Below are 21177 nucleotides of genomic sequence, written 5' to 3' on the forward strand. Positions count from 1 at the left end.
TCTGAGGCGACAATATGTACATATATACCATACATACATATGTATGTATGTAAGTGTGAAATGGTTGCAGTTGTCGCCAAGAGGCGTTTGCTGACTGGGCAAATTGTGAGTTTCATTGATTTTCAGTTTCACACTTGGCTCGCACAGCATCGCTTTTCGGTACGAATATCCTTGGCATCCTGACGGCATGCCATGGTTGCATTTTTAATGCGCATTGCAGTGACCGAGTCGAGCAAATATTTAATAAAATTTTTAAATTGCGCATACGCCGCTTGTGACTGAGGTCAAGGCGCATCCGAATCGGGAGACTCCGGATTTCGTTCTCCTTTTTCAATATACTTCTCTTTGGTTAACTCCGCGAATACACTTAAAGAACATTTCACTGCCTTGTTAAAGTTTTTATAATAGAAATTTTCAAGATTTTCAAGATTTAACAGATTTATGTAAGAAAAACAGAACTTGTCTTAATTAACAAATAGAATGTACAATAACTGAGTATTATTTTTATATGCATATCTATTTTTCGAAAACTTCTTGCACTGACTTTCGATTTGCCGCTGGCAGTTGACCAATTACGGACGAGCGGCGCGAGCCCCCAGCATGTTGCTTAGGGGTCGCACTGTGAAATAGTAGACAAACTCGATGGCACTGAGGATGCTGGCCCCCAGGAAAAGACCCAGCATGCCGCCCATGGAGACCACGACATCCAGAGGCGTGCGAAGGGACTGCCGGCGATACTGATCCGTCGGCAGGAAGGGCATGTCCAGAGTTCCGTTGTAGTACTTGTTTGGATTCCGAACACTGCCGGAAGTGGGAATTTATGCAAATAAGCATCATGCTCGGACTAAGAGCCCAAATATAATAAACTTACAATAAGAGTGGCTCGTAGATGGTAGTAATGTCGCCATCATTGCAGGACGGCAGGCAGCCGCAACTTGCATTGTTGCCCTTGTTGTTGTTCACCAGCACCCTGGAATCTGGCTTGATCATACGAGTCTTCTCCAGACACAAGAATCCCTCAAGATCGCAGTCCGGATACCGTGGATCGGCATTGGGATTGTACAGGAATGACGTGCAGTTGCAGGCCTTCATCTGCAAACGCCTAATGCACTCGGTGATGCAGACGCTGAAGCTGTAGGACTTGTATAAGCTGTCAGCTGGTATCTCCTCTGGGAAAAAACAGCTTCGGATCTTCGGATCTATATCTTTAACATCCGGATCGTTCTTCATGGCGACCTGGTTAAATTGCATATATTTGCTCAAGCCCTCGGTAATTAGAGGAATTCCGGGAGGAAAGAAGGCCGTGTGTGGAATATCTTCCGCATTTATCACGCTTATTTGCACATCCAAGCGGGTGATCACATTTATCACTGCCTTCTGATGGGCAGGATCCAACTCGTTGGGCAGCCAGTGTTTCGAGCCAGGTTCATTGTTTAGCAGCGAATTGAGCATATAACAGCGGCCAAATGGCGTTAAAAGGGGCAGAAAATGCCGGCAGCAATCGAAGGGTTCATGGGATAGTTTGCACTCCACGAACAGATCCGAGCAGTTTGCTCCATACTAGTAGATAGTAGTAGAATACAGTAGTGATATATGTATTAAGAATCACGTTTTCTTGATTTCTTTTGGAAGTTTATTTTATTTTATTTTATTTAAGACTTACTCACCCAGGTTAGTATTTGCCGATAGTTATCAGAAGGACACTTTGCACACGCATCCGTGCAATTCTTGTGTACTGTGCCACACTTTCCCTTAAGCCCGTTCTCATTGTATAAAGCAGGAAAGAGAAGGATCGATACACCGGTCTCCACATCATATGGGTAATCCCCCGTCACGTCAACGCCCAAACTAAAAAAGTAAGAACCTCTTATTACTAGACCTGAAAACTCTTGTCAATCGCAACCTTGTTATATATTCCTCGAATTTGGGAAACAGATTTCCACGGTAGGCCAGTTCACAGACGCTGACAGCGGGAAATTTCCATTTGGAAAATGGCGGCAGACTTTCGTATACAATGCTCACAGCTCGTGTGGGAAAACTGCGCTGATATCCCATGATCAGTTGATAGCAGCCCAAGGACGACATGAACACACAAATCAACCAGAAAATGCGTTCCATAAAATGCAATCTACACAGTCAATGGAAACAATTAAATGTTTGGAGATTATACCTTCGGAAGCTGGACAACTCACCTCGAATTGGCGATGTAAGCGAATCCTGCGAGTGTACAATTGGTGCAGTAATCCTTGATGTTGGTAACAAAGCCGAAGCCTCTCTTCTTACGCAGGACTTGGCCCTTGGCATTTTCAGTTCCACCCATATCTGCTCACCGTAGACGCTTAATAACCCGATCTTCGAACTCCAGGACCTCGTGCCGTACTGACCGGGCCATATAAATTGGTCTTGACCAAGCACGACACGGTCAGCTACCATTTGTGTAAATTTGTTTGTCCTCCGTTTACGAGTAGCTGCCCGCCTACAGAGAGAAAAATATATAGCGCTTTAACTCTATTTTTTGTTAACATAAAACCTTAAAAGAAAGTGAAACCATTTCTGTTTCTGGGAGTAAGAAAAAATGTTCAAGAATACTTGAGGACCTAATGGTGCTTTTTTTTAAGTGCAGCAAAGAGAGAGAGTGGGTGGGGTGTGGCAACTTAATGGCATGCATGTGCGGTCTCCTTTCCCACACACGAATTTCTTACCACCCAGCCAAAGTTGGCATTGGACTGCATGTGAAAAGCCTTTAATTGGTATTTGCTTTGTGCAGGTGTCGCAATAAGGATTTAAATACACACTCACCCGCAAAACAGCACACTTCAGTGTATGGGAGTGTGAGTGCATTTACGTTCACTTGAAATTCAGGCATTTTGCGACCCAGATGAGACAGAAACCAAGTTAAAATCGTAACACTTAAGCTGTAAGCCGATAATTTTAACCAGGTCGATTCACAAAACATGCGTCATCGACTGCATACGAAATAAGGCACACATTTTTAATTGACATTTATATTTAAACATGTTGGTATAAAAATTGCCCGCAATATAAGCTCTCATTCGAATGAAAGCATTATTCATTCAACAATAGGCATTTGTTATGTAAAAACTATTTGATTTTTAAAAGCCTCATTGCAATGGTAAGCGTGGTAGTCAGCGTGACTTTAAATGATATGAAATAACGTAATGAGTGCTTTTTAAATGTCCTTTATACTAATATTCTTTTAATTAAATTAGTGCTAGATAATTTTATTTTAAAGTAACATTAAGAAAGAGTTCACAAACTTCTATTCAACTTATTTAGATAATTAGGTGTAGAATTTGTTCATAACTTTAACTTTAATGTATTGTGTATCCTAGAGTTAGGCAACATATCCATTTCTCCCCACTGATTTTTGACTATCGACCTCTGTATGGAAACATTTTGCACCTTTTGCTGCCACCTGGACTTTCTGTGTGCACGTGAAACTTTTCCGACGACGATCCGACACCTTTGCCACCCACCTCACACTCAATGTTGTTTGTTAAATCATACACCCACTGCAGACACCCCGTTTCGGTGGCCAAACTTCAACTCCAGTGCAGAAATTACGTACACTTGCACTGAGTTATTAAGTAAAATGAGTGAATGCACACACGATACTAAACTCACACCGATGTAGAACCAACCACCCACACTCACTCACTCGTGCACTCACACACGTGCATAAATTGTAGTCAACATGTTTTCGGTGCTTAGAACTCGACGCTAAATTAGAATTATGCAATTACGGCTCATTTGCGCTGCACACGGCTGCTGTTGTCGCTGCTGGAAAAACACTTAAAAACAATTAGAGTGCTTATTGAAATTCGAGCCGGCAACATGCGAGTAGCATGAAAAACTAATGCGAACATTTTAATTATTTATGCATCTCCCAGAACACGCAATGAGGCAAATTGTTTCCTAAATCGCAATTCCAAATGGTAGACATGTCGAGCCATTTCTGTGACAATATGAATTCATTCGTTGGCAAACAAGGAATAAATTAACTTTTCTACCCAACTAAATATTTTAAAAAAGAAAGTAAAGGTGTTTGGGTTTCACAATTAAAAAGGTTTCAGACAGATAAATAAATATAATTTATGATTTATGTATAACAACATGTTATCTACAAACTGAAATTCAAAATGTACACTAGCTTGTTTTGAATTCTAAATGAAAATCTTCAAGGAATAGGTAATTTTCTATGCATAATTTCCAGTTTCGATTGTGCATTGGCTTTTTCAATCTCAAAGAACAAAAACACAAAATTATCTCTCACTTCAAAAAAAGAATGTCAAGTTGTACGCACTCGGTCACAATTGTCTGAAAACACCGGACAAACAATGTTGTTAACAATTTTGCATTCTTTATTTTGGTGATTTCCTCAGAGATATTCCCAATTGAAATCGAAAATTGGAGACGAAAGCAATAAAGGCAAAAATAAACAAGTATTTCAAAAGCAAAAATGGGTTCTCACTCGACTTGCAGGTATCGAAAAAAAAAAAATGCATTCCAAAATAACAACAAAAGAAAATATTTTTGAATAGAGCGAAATGACCGACCGATTTTTTTGAGGAAAAATAGTGGCAAAACCAATATTTTCTTTTATTTTAAAAAATTTTTTTAAAAAATTATTTTATTAAAAATTTTATTTAAAAAGTCTGTGATCGACACGCTTTAATTAATGGCTATGTTAGAAATGACCTACTTGGGCCATCTTCTTAAATTAATTTGAAATGAATTTCTGTGTTTTAAGGAAATGAGTAATTCGACAATGCATTGTTCGAGCTTATATTTATTTAATAGTACACATGACTGCGAAAATAAAATTGCGCTGCAGGTATATCGATGGAATACCTATCAAATGCAGCTAAAAACAAATCCAACAGCAGAAACAAGTGAACAAGCGACAAGGCAATTTAAATACAAACAAGCACACAAAATTCGGTAAACCAACAAATGTTTGAGTGTTGGACGAAGGAGAGTGGTGGGAACACCATTGACGTCGACACACAATTAACTTCAAAATACTCCAAGCCATGTTAAGTGTCAATTAGCCGGAGCCAGAGCTTGCCAGCCATGAATGCGAAATTATACAGCTAAAATATCAAACATATACAAGTATTTACACATTCAGATATAATTTTATATATAATTGCGTATGCTAAACAAGTTACCAAAGCCGATTATCGCCTCCAGATAGCTGGCAACAAAATTGCATGGAAATAATGAGATCTGCTATCAAGATGGTTTGGCGAGGAATGTTAAAATAGTCGAAGACTATTAATGTGGGCAGACACTGAGATCATCATAGAGTTCATCAAAGCCAACCCGGCTATGTTATATTAACATCCGATTTGATTTATTCCCCCAAGCCATTCATTTCATGCCATAGAATCCCGAATATTTATTTGGGAAGTTTATAGATTCAGTTTCGGGCGAATTATATATTAAAAAAGTTTCAATAGAGGCGAGCCTTCAACCGAATGACTTTTGCTTTTGAGTTGAACTCACATAATCGCCAAACATTTCATTTATAATAACCAGCAGACCCCAAATGGTCAAAACAACGGCAATAAATAAAATCGAATAATGAAAAAATCACAAATGATATTGGTAAAACATGGAATGACCAAATATAATATGCAGACCGCAAAACAATAAAAGTGGACAGCAACAAATAAAAAATCTATGGCTAAACCAAAACACACTGCCAGCATATACAGCAAAAATCGTGTCCAAGTGCCACGTTTGGTTTTGTCTAAGCGACAGGGCGGGATAGGGCCATGACCCCGCCCCCTGCTCCACCTACTTTTAGCCAAACTTTACTCCCACAATCGCTCCCCCCTCTCGCCATTCAGCGGTTATGTTTGGCCCGGCACGCTTTTGCAAACAAAACGCTGTTGTTTGTGTTTCCCACATGCGCTGACAATATCGCAACAATGTCGGTCGACAACATCCAAGGAACAACGAACGGTGCTTCATTGCTGCCCCGAACTGCTCCTAAAAGAAAAGCGCCGAAAAAACATGGTAAATCAAACGGCCAACAAAAAACTCCCTGATGGGAATTTCTGCAGGACATGCACGGGAAAAAAAATTATATATACACCGAAACACTGATTTCAACTTCTTAAAAAACGATAATGAAAGTGGAAGTTTCATTTTTGTTATAATGAAATTTTGCCCATTTTAATGTTAAGTCATAAATCAGCAGAATAATTAAACAGATTAAATAGATTATAAAAAAAGTGGGAAATTGCTTACACAGTTACCAAATTAATACAATTTAAAGTAAAAGGGGATTAGAGAAGAATATGTATATTTTTTCCAGTGTGCGCCGTAAACAATTGGCGGAGTGACACTAATGGAAGCTCTACTTTTGCATACCCCAGTGTCTTCCGCTATTCCGAGCTGCCAAGACAAGAAAATCGAGTGCAGAGGCAATAAAAGGCCAATAACAATGCAATAATCATAATAATACCAATGGCAAACCAGCCAGTCGGCAAATGTTGCTGCTGCAACAGCGGCAACAGCAGCTGCACCAACTAGCAGCAGCACCAACTAGCAGCAGCAGCAACTAGCAGCAGTGGCAACAGTTGCTTGCCGTATCAGCAATAAAAGTTGTAACAATTATCATTTGAAAGTGCATTGTTCCAGTTGTCAGATGCGGCGCCTAAGTACTTGCAACAACAACCGCACAAAATGCAGCTCGTGCCACCAGTGAAGTGGCAACAACAATTGTCTACGTCAGCGACTGGCAAAATTAATATGCACAAACCGCTGCAATTGCAATTTGTTGAAGAAACAATGAAGCGCACGAGCAGCAAAAAAGAAATATTTTACATATTGTCGCATAAATTTCAAAACGATAATCACTGTAGAATATCAATTAGTTGGGTGCTGCCGCCTTGGGTATTTGAGTCTTTGTTTAATGTGGAGCAAAAGCTGAAGTAATGAGTTATAGATTTGACTTCCAGTGATATATGACTAAGCCAAGAATTAATTTGTGCAACGCGCTGGGAATACTTAATGGAATTTGCCAACATCGATGACAAATGAAAGATGTTTGAAGCGAAAGCAGGGAGTTTACAAAGGGTAAAAATACTCAATCAGTTAAAGTTTCCAAACTATCTAGTGCAATTAAAATCAATACATAGCAATTAGCCCCAGTGGCCATAACCTGTCTGCCTGCTGCTCCCTGTTGGCTTTTAATAATGAAACCACATAAATCTTTTCATTAAAGTTCAATTAATCAACAGCCTTCCTGTCACTGCGCATAAATCTCATAATGCACCCACCCAAACACATGTGGCATGGCCCGGGTTCAGAATGCAGAATGCAGACACGGATGCACAGACACAAAACATGGTCACATGGCTCTCTCTCTCTCTCTGGAGCTCGATTCCCGGACCGTCCAAGTTATTTGTCACCATTTCCCCATAGCCACCCAACCAACAAACTGCCGCCCCAATGGCTTTGCCAAACAAATGTGCAATGTGTTGTACTTACAACGAATTTTGCCACGCCCACGGCTTAGCCACCTCCCAGCCACGCCCCCTTGACCAACGCCCCTGCCTAATATTCAGGCGGACAGGTAATAACACTGGCCGACTACAAACATTTACATTCGAGGTGGCTGCGTGATTTTCCTACACTACAAAAAAATCGGTACAACACTTTCAATTATACCATTTAAATATATTTTTCAATGAATAAATATTTTAATTATTTATATATGAGGAAAATGCGTTAATCATTCGTGGTAACAATTGCATCTGCCTATGCAGGAGGAGAACTAAACTCAAGTGGATTATCTAGGCTAAGTTAGGATCGTGTCACGCAACCAACGGCCATTTTCGGATTAGAAGGAACAATAAGGAACATCGAGCACCAAGTTCTCCACCAATGACTGCTAGCCTGATTACATTTCGCCCATTTCGGGTGGGAGAACAGACGATGGCAGGTGCATAGCATGGGCGTATTATTGTTTGTGTTACAGCTGGGCAATTAACAAGCAATAAAAGCATGCAGCCAGCAGCCAAGTTGGCAAATATTAACAGGCCATCGCAGAGGTATCGAGGAAGGAAAGCGATGAAAATCGTAGGACGAAGGTAAGTGCAATTAACACAGCGATTTCGCAAGACCCTATTGAATAAAATGTCCCTGGCGTTCGTCGATTGATTTGATGGCACGTCTTTGGCTTGAACTTTTGCCAAACGAGAAGCTGCACTTTGAATGCCAAATGCGGTTTCAGGCTGACACCTGCGTTCCGCTGCCCGAGTTGCTTTTCGCTTTTTATGAATGAAAACCTGAGTCACTGGCCGGAATGGCGTGGGTGGTCCTACGCCCACGGCAAGTGGCCAAAATGCAAATGCACAAAAAGACCAAAACTGCAGTGGGTAACGACAGCAACAACAATATGGCATCGACAACAGCAGCAGCAGCAAAAGTGTTACACGACTTTACGAGCACATTCATTGACTGCAAATCAAAACGTGCGCCACGCCAACGCCAACGATATCGTTCACATCCAATTTTATACACTGGAAATAAAAGCTTTACTATATGATGTATTTGTGTGTAGGCTTAGTTAACATGCCTGGAATTAAATGAAAATTAGATTATTTGCTTTACAAATAAATATATTAGGAAATAAAATATTTTATTAATATAAGCACTTAAAAGTGGGTGTACTGTTTTCCCCTGTGCATTCACCTCAAGTTCGAAAACGACGGCAAGTTGAACGCCAACGCCGATAGCAATTACCAGGTGACTGCTAACTGGCAAGGTTATGGTTCTCACAGAAACGCCGCGCAAATGCTTGGCATACCACACACACAAATTCCTCTAGGCATTACGCATACGCACTGCATGCCAAGCCAAAAAGGTTTTTAATTTTTATTTCGGGGCACATTACCGGGAACAGCACTTTTAAATTATTGAGTGTGAAGTATTTAACATTTCAGAGCGGTCATGGTACAATGGTTATTATATGGCAAAAAAAAAGCAAAATCAGGAACAACTAGTTCTTAAAAATGATTTTTTAGTTGGATTGACTACTAGATTGTATTCATCTACTTTCTGTCGATTACTTTTTACCTCAATAAGCTTTTACCAGCATGCGGAAATCTCTACAGAAATTTCACGTTTGGGGTATTTAAAAGTATTTTTTATTTTTCTCGATTTGTACACACTGTTCTGCCGCCTCCCCTTGGCCCGTTTGTTAAGCACACAGTTTAAAAATAATTGTTATTGGGCTAGGTCCAACACCTCTGGAGTCCACCTCCGGAACGATTGCCTGCCCCTGGATATGGATCCTGGTGCGAATTCCTCCTGCTCCTGCAGCCATTTTCGGTGCTAAATGTCGCACGCACATAAGCGAAATTATGTGAGGCATTTTTAACGACTGATATGCGCCGGGCGCGATATGGCAAACACACTGCACATGCCGTGGGCCCATAAAAAAATCCGACGCGAAATTGAAACTGCCGCCCAAGTTGGCCGCTTTACATGCCAGCCACCCAGCCATTTTGGGCCAAACGCATGGCCGATGTACGTGAGATTGGGCCGCCGTTAATTGGTAAAAATTGGGCAAAAGTCGCTCCACCTCGCAGCCCAAGTGCTTATGCGATAATGCGTAAATTTTAATGAAAACTTAAAATACGAAAACAAAAGCATACTTTTTTCGGGTCGTAAAGTCGCATGAAGACGGCGATGAGCTTTGGTCCTTTGTGCAATGGCCTGGAAGTTGATTTAATGAAGATTTCACAGAATGAACCTCAAGGCTTGGGTTGCTGTCTGTCATGTTGTAGACAAGTGTATAGTATATATTATTATTGAGATTTAGATATTGAAGTATATGCGTTTGGCACGTGTCCTGTCTGTCAGATCGTGTGGCTGGAATTTCAATGGCAGGTCTTTATGAGTAAACATTTTGGGAGCCACTAAACTGTGAGTTATGGTGGCATACATTCGATAAGCTTGGCCAAATTTAAAACAAAGAATTGCAAAATATTACGATTTGCTTTTAATAACTTCTAGTGCCGTTGTTTGCCGTTGTATAGCCAGCTAGAATTATGCCAGCATACAAATATGTATTGCAATTTAATATAAGCTTTTCCGCTTCTGGTCAAGATAAAGTATATAAATATTGTGATTTCCAGACATACAATTCATTTGGAGTTTCCTTAACAACAGGATTGAAATTATGTAGAAAGTCGTTAGCCACCTACAAGACACCAAATCATGCTGGCCCCAATCATAAATCCCTGTCCAAGACCAAAGACCAAAGACCAACACTCATTTCCATATCGAACAATGCAGATGCAGTGGCAAATGTGCAACACAATGGTTTGTTACAACATGACCACACACAAGCCTTTTCGCGCCAAGAAATGCCACAGCAAACACCCCGGGCCGTGTGCCTAATTATGCAACAATATGGCTCCATAGACGACTCTCTCCTTTACCCTTTTAAGGCAAATTAAGCACAATAGCCTGGCCAAAATAAGATAGCAACACCAGAAATTATGAGCAACAAGCGAACGCAACACGATAGCGAAATTATGAACGTGATTAATTCATAGATGGTGGCGCCTATGGCCATTGTTTTTGGCCACCAATTGCATTTGGCCCGCCTCGCCGAGGGATATGGAAGCACGATCCACGACAATAGCCACACATCCATATATCCATACAGTGGCCTACAGTTGACATCCACGACCGATGTGGCCAAAAAGCTAAATATGATTATGTGCGGTCGATTTAATCTCAGTCGATTTTGCGCTGGCCAACTCGCCTCCTTCTTGCTGTTTTATTGATTTTTCTAAAAGTGTGTGCAACATATGCAAGCGAGGCACATTAAAAATTAAGAGATTTTCCTTGAAAATGATGTCTGCGTATGGTTTTTGGTCACAACGACTTTGTGCTCAAAAATTGAAAATTCAAAATCGTAAAAAAAAAACTGCAGCATGAGCGTGAGTAAATCCCCCTACCCACTTCATACTCACCAACCCCACGCACACACAAAATAATCAAAAAGGAGGGAAAAAAAACTCCACTCCAAGTAGTTGCCGGATTACAGTCGTTAGTACAGTGGCTTTAGTCTGATAAAGAGTCGGAAAGACGATGAAAAAATTGGCTACTTAATTTGGTAATAACAATAATTACGCCTGACTGACTAAACGCTGACCAGCGGCCAATTTAATATTAAAAAGACAGGAGCCAAGTGGCTGTCCATTGAATTCCCTAACCAATTCAGTGGGTATTACCGGCTGGTAATGATCATTGCTTGATTATTGGAGAGAGCCAAAGGCTGTAAAAAGCCAATTACCAAAACTTTCAAATCGTCTGTGCAGTGTACTGTTAACAGCTTTTTAAAGAAGAGGAAGTTCTGCAGGTTATTTAGTAGGTGTATAAATCAGTAAGAAAAATACACTTTCAATAAAAAATGCTCATTATCTAGCCTTTGGATCGTAATGTCAAAAACGCATACTTAAAAAACCAATTTAAATTTCATTACAACATTAATATTGTATTCATATTATATTGCTCGCCCACCAAAGAGCACCCAATCTTCGGTTTATTAATTAAGTTCCTCGCCATTTTCAATTAAAACGTTTATAGATAATCAATTAATAATTTTCAAGCCGCTTTTCAAGTAACTGGTGGCTACTGGCCGGCTGACTCAGCCGCTCCACGCTCAATTAGGTGCAAAGACATCTCGGCTGGCTGAGCCCGAACCGCAGTGGAGGATTTTCGCAGTTGATCATATTTATTGGCTTTGCGATTAGGCTCGTCGGACTTGCCGATCCGGCGTCTTGCCTCTGGCCTAATTGGGGGATCTAAACTTGAATATTGATGACGGTGTCGGATCGGATCGGATCGGATCGGTTCGGAGGAGAAAAAAACACAACAATCCAAAATGCGATGCAATTGTGGCTGTGCTGGCCGTGTTGTTTGATATTTATCGTACTTAATTTTTCGATGTGTTTGCTGTCTTGGCTATTTTTGGAGAATTTCACGTACGAGACTCATAATTCGTGCGATAATTTACACAAAATTAGGCAACTGTCTAGCCAGCGAACCTTTTAAAGCTATTGGAGCACTCCGATGCGTTTCCCACGCCAATTAGAATTAGTCGTCGGATCGAGCCGAGCTCAATTGAATTTCGAATGGACCTCGAAGTCTGTCAGATAATTGCAAGAGAAAATTGGAAAATTCAATTCACGCTCCGCAAATGGGCCGCAAAATGAAACATCACCTTTTATTCCACTTTGTATTGCCTCTTTTATGACACAGCAGAGCTTCCGCTTATAATTTGTGTTAACAAAACTTTAGCCATAAAACGTCCGAAGTGAAACTCATAAAACGAAATGTGTCGGTGCGGTCAGATATAATTAATGTGAGGCAAGTTTATTCTTTTCTGGCGCTTAATCTTCCCCAAATCTCTGCCTCTGGAAGTTTTTGACTCCCACTCTTTGCCAAAGCAATTAAAAGTCTAATTAGAATGTCATTAGACGGAGGCAAGTGCTAAATGGTCAGGTAGTAGGCAAGTATCGCAATAAATCTAAACTCAGCATCTTGATTAGAAAATATCAAAATAAGTGGTCAATTATAAATGCTTTGCGTAATATCTAATGATTTTGGGCTAAATCTCGTTTCATAACAAATTTTCAATCTAAAATTTAGCTTCCATGATTTTTCTCTCATTTTTTTAATCATTCAAAATTTCTTTCTGGTTTCTCACTTTCGTGAAGTCAAAATTCAAAGTAAACCGCAATGACTACGCATTTCTACTACCCGAACAAGGAGCTGCAGGAAGAACTCATCTGCATATCGAAGGCGTTGGTGGCTCCTGGTAAGGGAATCCTGGCGGCCGACGAGTCCAGTGCAGTGATGGGCAAGCGATTTCAGTTGATCGGTGTGGAGAACACGGAGGAGAATCGCCGGCTATACCGCCAAATGCTATTCACGACCGATCCGAAGATAGCGGAGAATATATCCGGCGTGATATTCTACCATGAAACACTGCATCAGCGTACGGATGACGGACTGCCATTCGTAGAGGCCCTCAGAAAGAAGGGCATCCTGACGGGAATAAAGGTAGACAAGCACTTTTCACCACTCTTCGGCTCCGAGGATGAGTTCACCACCCAGGGTCTGGATGATCTAGCCAATCGATGTGCACAGTACAAGAAGGAGGGCTGCAGCTTTGCCAAGTGGAGGTGCATCCTGAAGATCACTAAGAATACTCCTTCGCCGCAGGCCATTTTGGAAAACGCTAATGTCATGGCCCGGTATGCAGCCATCTGTCAATCGCAGCGACTAGTACCCATCATTAGTCCCGAGGTCCTGGCCACCGGAGATCATGACTTGGATCGGTGTCAGAAGGTCAACGAAATTCTCCTGGCTGGAGTATACAAGGCTCTTAGTGATCACCACGTTTTTCTCGAGGGAACTCTTTTGCAACCCAGCATGGTGATGCCTGGATTGCAGAGCAACAAAAATCATCCGCCAGCGGATATTGGAGTGGCTACAGTTCTCGCCATTAGGCGAAGTGTTCCTCCGGCCGTAATGGGTATGGATGTCTGTAACTAATATATGGGGCTTCTCTAATCTATGCATCCTTTTCTGCAGGAGTACTTTTTTGTGGTGGCGCTCAATCAGAAGAGGAGGCCACGGTCCATTTGAATGCAATTAACAATGTTCCGCTTTGTAAGCCTTGGGCCATGACCTTTGCCTTTGATCGGGCTCTTCAAACATCGATTTTGCGAACTTGGGGTGGCAAGAAGGAGCAGATTAGCCATGCTCAAAATGAACTTATCAAGCGGTGCAGGGTCAGTATAAATAACTAAGAATATAACCTCAAAACTCAAGTATTCTTTTAAAAAATATTTTAGGCCAATGGTCTTGCAAGCATTGGAAAATATGTAATTGGCTCTGTGGAAAGTTCAGCGGCCACTGAAAGACTCATTCAAGAAGCCGTCGAATTCTAAGGAATTCTAATCAGTTAAATAATCAAAATCTTAAATTTAATGGAACCACCTTCGATCTTTGTAGAGTAACAGTTAATTGGTCTGAACAATTTTAATTTTTGTGTTCGTCACAACGTGGGACTAGTATTCTGGAATTCCTAGCGAGTAAAGTGCTCCTTGGTGACTTCTGGCCACCACTTGACCGCAGGCCGTTTATGTGATGCCAGCCAGTCGGGGCGAACAAGTCGAAATATGGTTAACAAGCCTGCAAAGAGCAACATGACTCTTGGAGCGAAGTGTCGGCTTAATCCGCGGAGATTACCAGACGACCGCGCGACACGCAGCTGCGTTCAGAGTTCCAGCTACGCAGCAGCTTAATTAACGCAGGCGCATGCCAAAAACCAAACCGTTGGCCATGTGCAACAGCAACGGCAACAAGAGCAACAACAGCAGCGGCATCAGGGGCAACAACAGCTACAGCAGCAACATCAACAACAACAGCAGCAGCAACAACATAGGCAAGCCCGGGTTGAGTGTTTCGACTTAATCAGGCGGTTCCGAGCCGCTCAAGTCGGTGTCATGTTGTTGGCAAATTAGTCAGACTGCCACCAGGAATCATGGTAAGGTGAGGAGAGGGTTGCACGCAAATAGCAATAATTAAAATTAAAGCAGCCACTAACTTATAGCCTCGCCTTTCGCTGCAAAGTCAGCTCCTCCCAGTTGTCACGCGCAGTATTTTAAAACAAGCAACCAGCCACATTTGCTTCCGAGTGCAAGGACTCAAATGTACTTGGGGAAAATAAGAGTTAATATAGTTAATATAGAAATTCAATAGAATTAAATAAAATATTTTAACTTAACTTACAATATATTTTGATTTGGTTTATACATTTAAATATTTTTGAACACATAGTAAATCAAGATCTGATATAATCCTGGATACGCAGTTCCTCTTTAAGTTTGTGTCGCTTCACCTGCAGATTGTAGCGAAGGTTTGTCGTTAATGCAATCGTCGTGTATCACAGAGCCGCGGGATTGAATCCCCGTGATCCAACACCTCCCCTCGCCCGCACTCGAATTTAATTCTGAGTCCCAATCAGGCCAACGCGTACGACATGTCATGTTAATTGGGCCCCGCATATACGTATACAGCTGCGAGTGTATTCGCCGGTTGTGCATGTGTGTAAATTGCCATTATGCTCATGTTTGCTTAATATGTGGCACACAACACCCACCGAGTTCCGCTCGATTCCAGGCTATAAAGCGGCGGCTATATAGCCATAGCCACTCGACTATAGCAACGGCAGCACGCGACGCGTCAAGCCAATTAAAGCCAAATTATGGCAGCGCTTTTTTAATCACATGCATCGCTCTTCGCCGCTCAGTCGCTCACAATCAGTTACTCGGTTTGGCCGCCTATTCAATCACTCATTCATTCTCTCATTCACTTACTCAATCAGCGGTTTCAATTTGCCGCTGAAGATTTATGGGCGTGCCAGGCGCTAAAGTGGCATGGGAAATACTGCCACTTAGCAAATTGCGAACTATTTTTTACGAAGGATAGGCTTCACCTTCGTAAATATATCACTGTATTTGTAAATATTTTTAAAAAGAAATGGAATAGCTATGATAAACAGAGTTTTTAATTTTAATGTCAAGTTATTTACTTGTTAATTTATGTCTTAAGATTTGATGTTTTGAAACCACTTGGATATTTCATTTTCTTTCCATGCATATAAAGTGTTAGGTACTCATTAGCATACAAATGTAGAATATTTTTTCGCTACCACTGTACACTTTAATACACGACAGCCATGATCGCAACTACAAAATGTTGCTCATTGCCGGCGGCACGCGTTTGTTAGAGACTTCCACAGTCGCCAAAGATCAAAGGCAAATAGCCGACCGGCATCGAACCCGATTTGAGTTGGTCTTTAACGAGATTTCCACTTGCCAACCGCCAACTGCTGTTGGCCATAAACGAGTGTGCGGGTCTGTGAAGTGGGAGTGGGCCTTTGCCAGCCTGGCGGCGGCATAATTAGAAAAATCCAAACCAAGCCAGGCCAGGCCATACTAAGTCGACGGGGCTGTGGCGCCAAAGTTTAATTCACAACTCCGGACGGACCGGGCACAAATCACTCAGCTGTCAAACGCTTGTTTTGATTAATTTGGTGTTAATAACGCAGACCGCACAAATCCTGTACCGTTTGGCAATTAATGTGGCCGGGTATTTTCTTCGCTTCGCTGGCCAGGCCGAAATCGAATCCAAAATTGGTCATGGAGCGTGAAAAACGAACGCTTTGACTGAGGATGCGACTTGTGTTAATTGAAAGTTTCGACCTGGCCATATAAAGTGAGGAAGCCAAAAGTCTCCCTCGTCCGACTTCGATTTCGATTTGGTTGTCTGCTGATAGCCAAAATGTTGCCAACTCACCCGGCCATAAATGGAGGCACACGCGTCGACTTGGCAGATGGCAGGACGAATGGCCAGAATACCTGGTTGTGCTGTTGTTGGCGAAGGTGGTGCTGTTGGCCAGCTAAAAAGCCAAGCTTCCACAAAAGCGGGACAGTTTCGCTTTTGGTTTCGCTTTCCTTCCATGTGCGCCACATCATCAGGCCAAAAGTAAGAGGTGTTTAAAATGCTAATTTTGGCCATGCCACCAACAGAATCACGTACAGTTGTCTCCATTTCTCACATGACTTAATGACGCCCGTTTTGGTCTGGCCAAAGTTCAACGTGGCTAGTTAAATTGGTAAAGTCCCACTGGTCGTTACATCGGATTGGAAATTAGTTGTCCTTATGGAAATACAATAACTGATTGATATTTAACAAATATGAGCTAAAAATATATAGTTTTTTTTTAAACCTTGATGATTATCAGCATTAAAGAAACTCCCCCATATTACGGATTAAGTTTTCTGTTCCTTTCGCTTATCTAACTATCTGACCAGCGCTTTCACTGTCATCATGATTATAAAGCAGGAGATCAACATTAAAGTGACCCACTGGCTCCGTCGTATGCAAATGATTCGTCTTGCTTCTCGGCCTCCACATCCCTTCCTGCTGGAGGCTGTGGGCCATCAACGCGCTTGTTCAGCTGTCACCATATGCAGCTTCCTGGCCAGGACAGGCCGAAACGCTACTGACGTCGCCGCCCCCGGGCACTGAATCGAAATTTGCTATGCCAAAATGTCAAAATGTCAATTCGAAAACGTTTAGCTGAGGAAAAAAAGTGAATAAAGAGGGAAACGCAGCAGCGCTGCCAAATGTTGGCTAAGTAAACTTTTTGGCCATTGAATGGACAGTCAGTTCGCCAGCGTTTATAAATATATATATACGTATATATATATATACGGCATATACGACATACACGACATATACAAAGGCGTGTCGCTGGCAGTGGCTCAAGAGCTGGTCAGGTGTAGGCTCGTTTGTCTGTCACTCGTTACATTTGGTTACCTTTCCTTTATGCAAATGCAGGTGACTTTTCGTATTGCATAAAGTTGAAGCTAGACTTTTAGCTGAGTATCTTTTTTTTTTTTTTTTGACTTCAGGAGTCTCATTTCTTGGCGGGTTCTGTCAAGGCCCCACAAGATGCCTCACAACTTGTGTCGTCTGCTTGACAATCGTACGACATTTCTGACAAATACTGCCGACACAAAACTCTTTTTATTTCGGCTGACGGACAGGCTCTCAGACATGCATAGGCAAAGCATGTTGACAGGCCAACAGGCCAAAACTAAAAATAATACTTAAAAAAAAGTAAATCTTTTTGTTGCAAATTTTATGCAATTTTTCAGAGGTATTGTATGTGCCTGGTAGTCGAAAGAAACAAAAATAAATTATACACCCAAGCTATTTCGACAAATTCAATGAGAAAAATCTGCAATTTAAATAATGTTTACTGACATTTTGAAATGAAGCCTATACAGAAAACCATCTTGGACAGTTGTTGCATCATTCATTCGGTCTCTAGATAACCGCAAAATATGTGGGTGTGTCCAAGCATGGCTATTTGCTTTAATGATAGTATACAGGAAAAGTGCTAGGAGAAACTCAAAAGCTTTTGGCCTAATTCTGAATATTCTCTCTTTTTATTCAATGATATTTCACATCTTTTATAAAAAATTTTTTCCTGCCCGAGGAACTACTCAATAAAACACAAATAGCCGCCGGCAAATTCATAAAATTTATCAAAATTAAAACATAAATAAAATACAAGAGAACACGTATGCAAATGCTGGCAGATACCTGTGCATGTATATATATTTTAGTATGTGTATATATAGGGGGCACAGCAAATGAATTCAATTTCGAATGAAAAATGGCGGCAGTGATGAAGATGGCGACGTCGCAGGCATCGCAAAATGCGTGCCTCCGTGAAAAGTGGGTGGAAAAATAAGAAAATGGATAGGGAAAGATGGTGGAGGAAAAAGTAAGAGGCGGGGAAAGGAACAAACTTTATTAACATTTTTCGCATGCTGCACGTGCAGCGTTTGTGGCAGGAACGTCGCGACGCGTCGCGTATTTCGCGCTCTTTAATGAAGTTTCATAAATTGTGAAAATCGAACGTTAATCAAATAAGGAGCGGAGAGCCATGTGCAAGAGGTGGCGCCATAAATGGCCGACAAACTACAGACGTGGCCAAAGGAATCTGTCAATAAATCAATTAGTGTAATATAAATCAAGTGACAAACGGAAAGCACAAAACACAAAAGGCCGCTGGAGGGCGCTGCGGTGATGTTACCATCTTCTGTAATATGATAGTTGTGGTCTTAATTAATTGCAACAAATTTAATGTCTGACATGTTGGCCGGGGGGAGACAACCGAAATAGAAAATATAGCATTAAAAGTGGCCCAGAGCCACAATTAGCCAAATGACAAAGCCGACACGATTGCTCTGGCTCATAACTCATGACATTTTGCGGTTGCTGCCCATCGGTGTGGTTTTTCAATTGCCAGTTGATGGCTACAATTACAATTACCCTGTTCCCCTTCATCCTCCATCCCTGACTCCTTTTAATGCTAACAATATAGTCGCTTCCTTGCAAACTTCCGGTACTACGCTGCTTTTATAGGCGAACCTCTGGGCGTATGCGCAATGCCCATCAAAGCTCATAAGACCATGATAAAAAAGAATTATTCCACCTGTTTACAACACTTAGAAAAGTAAGTTGGAAAATAAAAATAAACCAATTTGGAAATATAAGTATAATAATCTTAATATTAAGAATTAAGGAAAAAACTAATATTAATTTATTTCAAAACAAAAAATATGTATTTATAAAATAAAATATTTGTGCTAAATTGCTTTGGACCAGTGTTCATATTTTCTTGGTCTGACTACTTCTCAAATTATTTTCCAGACTCCTATCGAGAGCAGGCCAAAACCGAACCTTCTGGTCCGTGGCAAACAATTTTGACATTTGACTAATGCGGGACATTAGTTCTGCCAAAAATTTCTTAATTTAGCGTTAACGCTGCTCCGAACATTTCGTGGAAGGTGAAATGAAAGGTGGGTGAAACGACTTGGCTGGGACCTGCATGCCAAAATTTATTTTGGCCACAAGCCCGTGCTCCGAAGTTTCCCGGAGCTTTATCTGCTAAAAATTTGTCACAGCAAATAAAAAGTTTTGCCTTTCGCCTTGCCACTCGTTTTTTTAGTTATACGATTTTCTTATTTGTTTTTTAGTCCGCCGAGCAAGAAATAAAGATAAAAACTTAAGCTAAAATAAGTTTCTATAAAAGTGTGCGAAAAAAAAGGGGGAAGCGAAATAAGAGCCAAAAGCCAGCGATGATGAAATTTGAAGTGCAGCAAGCTGCAGCAATAATAAAATAACAGAAAAGCAATTAAAAGCCAGCTGCTGGTGATTTGCTGGATTAGGGTCCAACTTGACCAAAGGAAAAGGCTACTTTGTCTCGCTGGAGACCATGATAACCTTGAAAAAGGGTTGGAGGGCAGATTTGATATGCACAATTCTAGTGCAGCTCAACGTCGGACCGTTGCAGCATTATGTAAGTGCCCGGACAATGTCTGAAAATGGTATGGGACTGATTGCAGCTTTAGAGGTTTAAACGTAATAAAAATATTGACTCAAAGATAAGTACGATAATAACTTGTAACTAAGCCACCTCAGGTGATTGACAATGAAACTCTGGGAGAGAAGGGATAATATAATTGAATCGCAAATACAAATGGTCTGCTTATTGGGATTCTATTAAACTCTATTCTATTAAATATGGATTTACTTCTAAAATGACGAATCTTCAGGATTTTTTTTGGGGAATCTTTAAATTAAAGTTGAGGCGTTCTGCGCTGGCGATTAAGTTCCTGCCATTGGCTAAGTTGATCACAGACAACTACGATATTTTCCGCCAACTAAGTTCAGGTGCTGGAAAGTGCAGCGCTTCAATATTCATCTGGCGAATATTTGCGTCGCGTAGTTGGCAAATTTTACCGCTGCGCTTATTCGTCTGGCTGTTCTTGTTGGCTAACAAAACTTTGGCCCACAAAACCGCACACTCGTACGTATGCACTCACACAAACGCAACCGTATGCCCGAAATTACGCCCACAAAAACACACTGAGCCACATGCATTGACATCGCTTTTGCATTCATGGAGCATATGTTCCAACTTTTCATTTTTCTATCTATCATTTTTTCTATCTATATAAAACCAATTACCCCTAATAGACAAAACTAGGCAGATATTACCCATTTGCTTGCTGATTCGACAACTCAGTCAATGTAATCCCTTATGTCAGAAAAAATTCAAGCTAAATAAGTATTAAAAGTAATTTTCTAATTTACAACAAATATGGCATTTACCACACAGATTATTTTACACGCGAATTAAGCCGTGTAAACAGAGAATTAGCAAATATGTTGATAAGCAAACGATTTTAATAACTGATTAAGAGTAATAGTAAACAGGCAAATTGAATGGAATTTTCGTAGCGATTTAGGTATTTTTGCGGCTAATTAAATTTGAAAAGTGAAACGAGTTATAAACGATGTATTTCAATGTTAGCAACTCATTAGCATAGTGTTGCAGTAATTACGGAAGTCTGCGTAGCATTCATTTTCACTTCATACGCCGAACAATTACGACGGGTTGACGTCATAAAAAGCCTGTAAAAGTGCATTTAAACTATCTGAAAAGAAGCCTCCGTTCTTGAGGCG

At 41.0% G+C, this 21177-nt stretch overlaps 2 protein-coding genes across 3 annotated transcripts; one reads left to right on the forward strand and one right to left on the reverse strand.

Moving 5' to 3' along the window:
* Nucleotides 1-572: 572 nt before the first annotated feature.
* On the reverse strand, nt 573-2320 carry ppk15 (pickpocket 15; the record flags this gene model as incomplete). Its single annotated transcript, NM_001104467.1, has 5 exons — nt 573-801; nt 872-1560; nt 1668-1848; nt 1904-2128; nt 2193-2320. The coding sequence occupies 5 exons, from the start codon at nt 2318-2320 to the stop codon at nt 573-575; spliced, it is 1452 nt and encodes a 483-aa protein (NP_001097937.1).
* Nucleotides 2321-12751: 10431 nt separating this feature from the next.
* On the forward strand, nt 12752-14856 carry Ald2 (Aldolase 2). 2 transcript variants are annotated; one of them, NM_001260385.1, is made up of 4 exons: nt 12752-13594; nt 13654-13853; nt 13917-14616; nt 14678-14856. In NM_001260385.1, the coding sequence occupies exons 1-3, from the start codon at nt 12796-12798 to the stop codon at nt 14010-14012; spliced, it is 1095 nt and encodes a 364-aa protein (NP_001247314.1). In that variant the 5' UTR covers nt 12752-12795; the 3' UTR covers nt 14013-14616; nt 14678-14856. The 2 variants fall into 2 exon arrangements, with proteins under 2 accessions (NP_001247314.1, NP_651476.1); NM_143219.2 differs by having other exon boundaries at nt 13917-14856.
* Nucleotides 14857-21177: the final 6321 nt, after the last annotated feature.

This window comes from Drosophila melanogaster, chromosome 3R (genome assembly GCF_000001215.4).
Source record: "Drosophila melanogaster chromosome 3R".
Taxonomy (NCBI): domain Eukaryota; kingdom Metazoa; phylum Arthropoda; class Insecta; order Diptera; family Drosophilidae; genus Drosophila; species Drosophila melanogaster.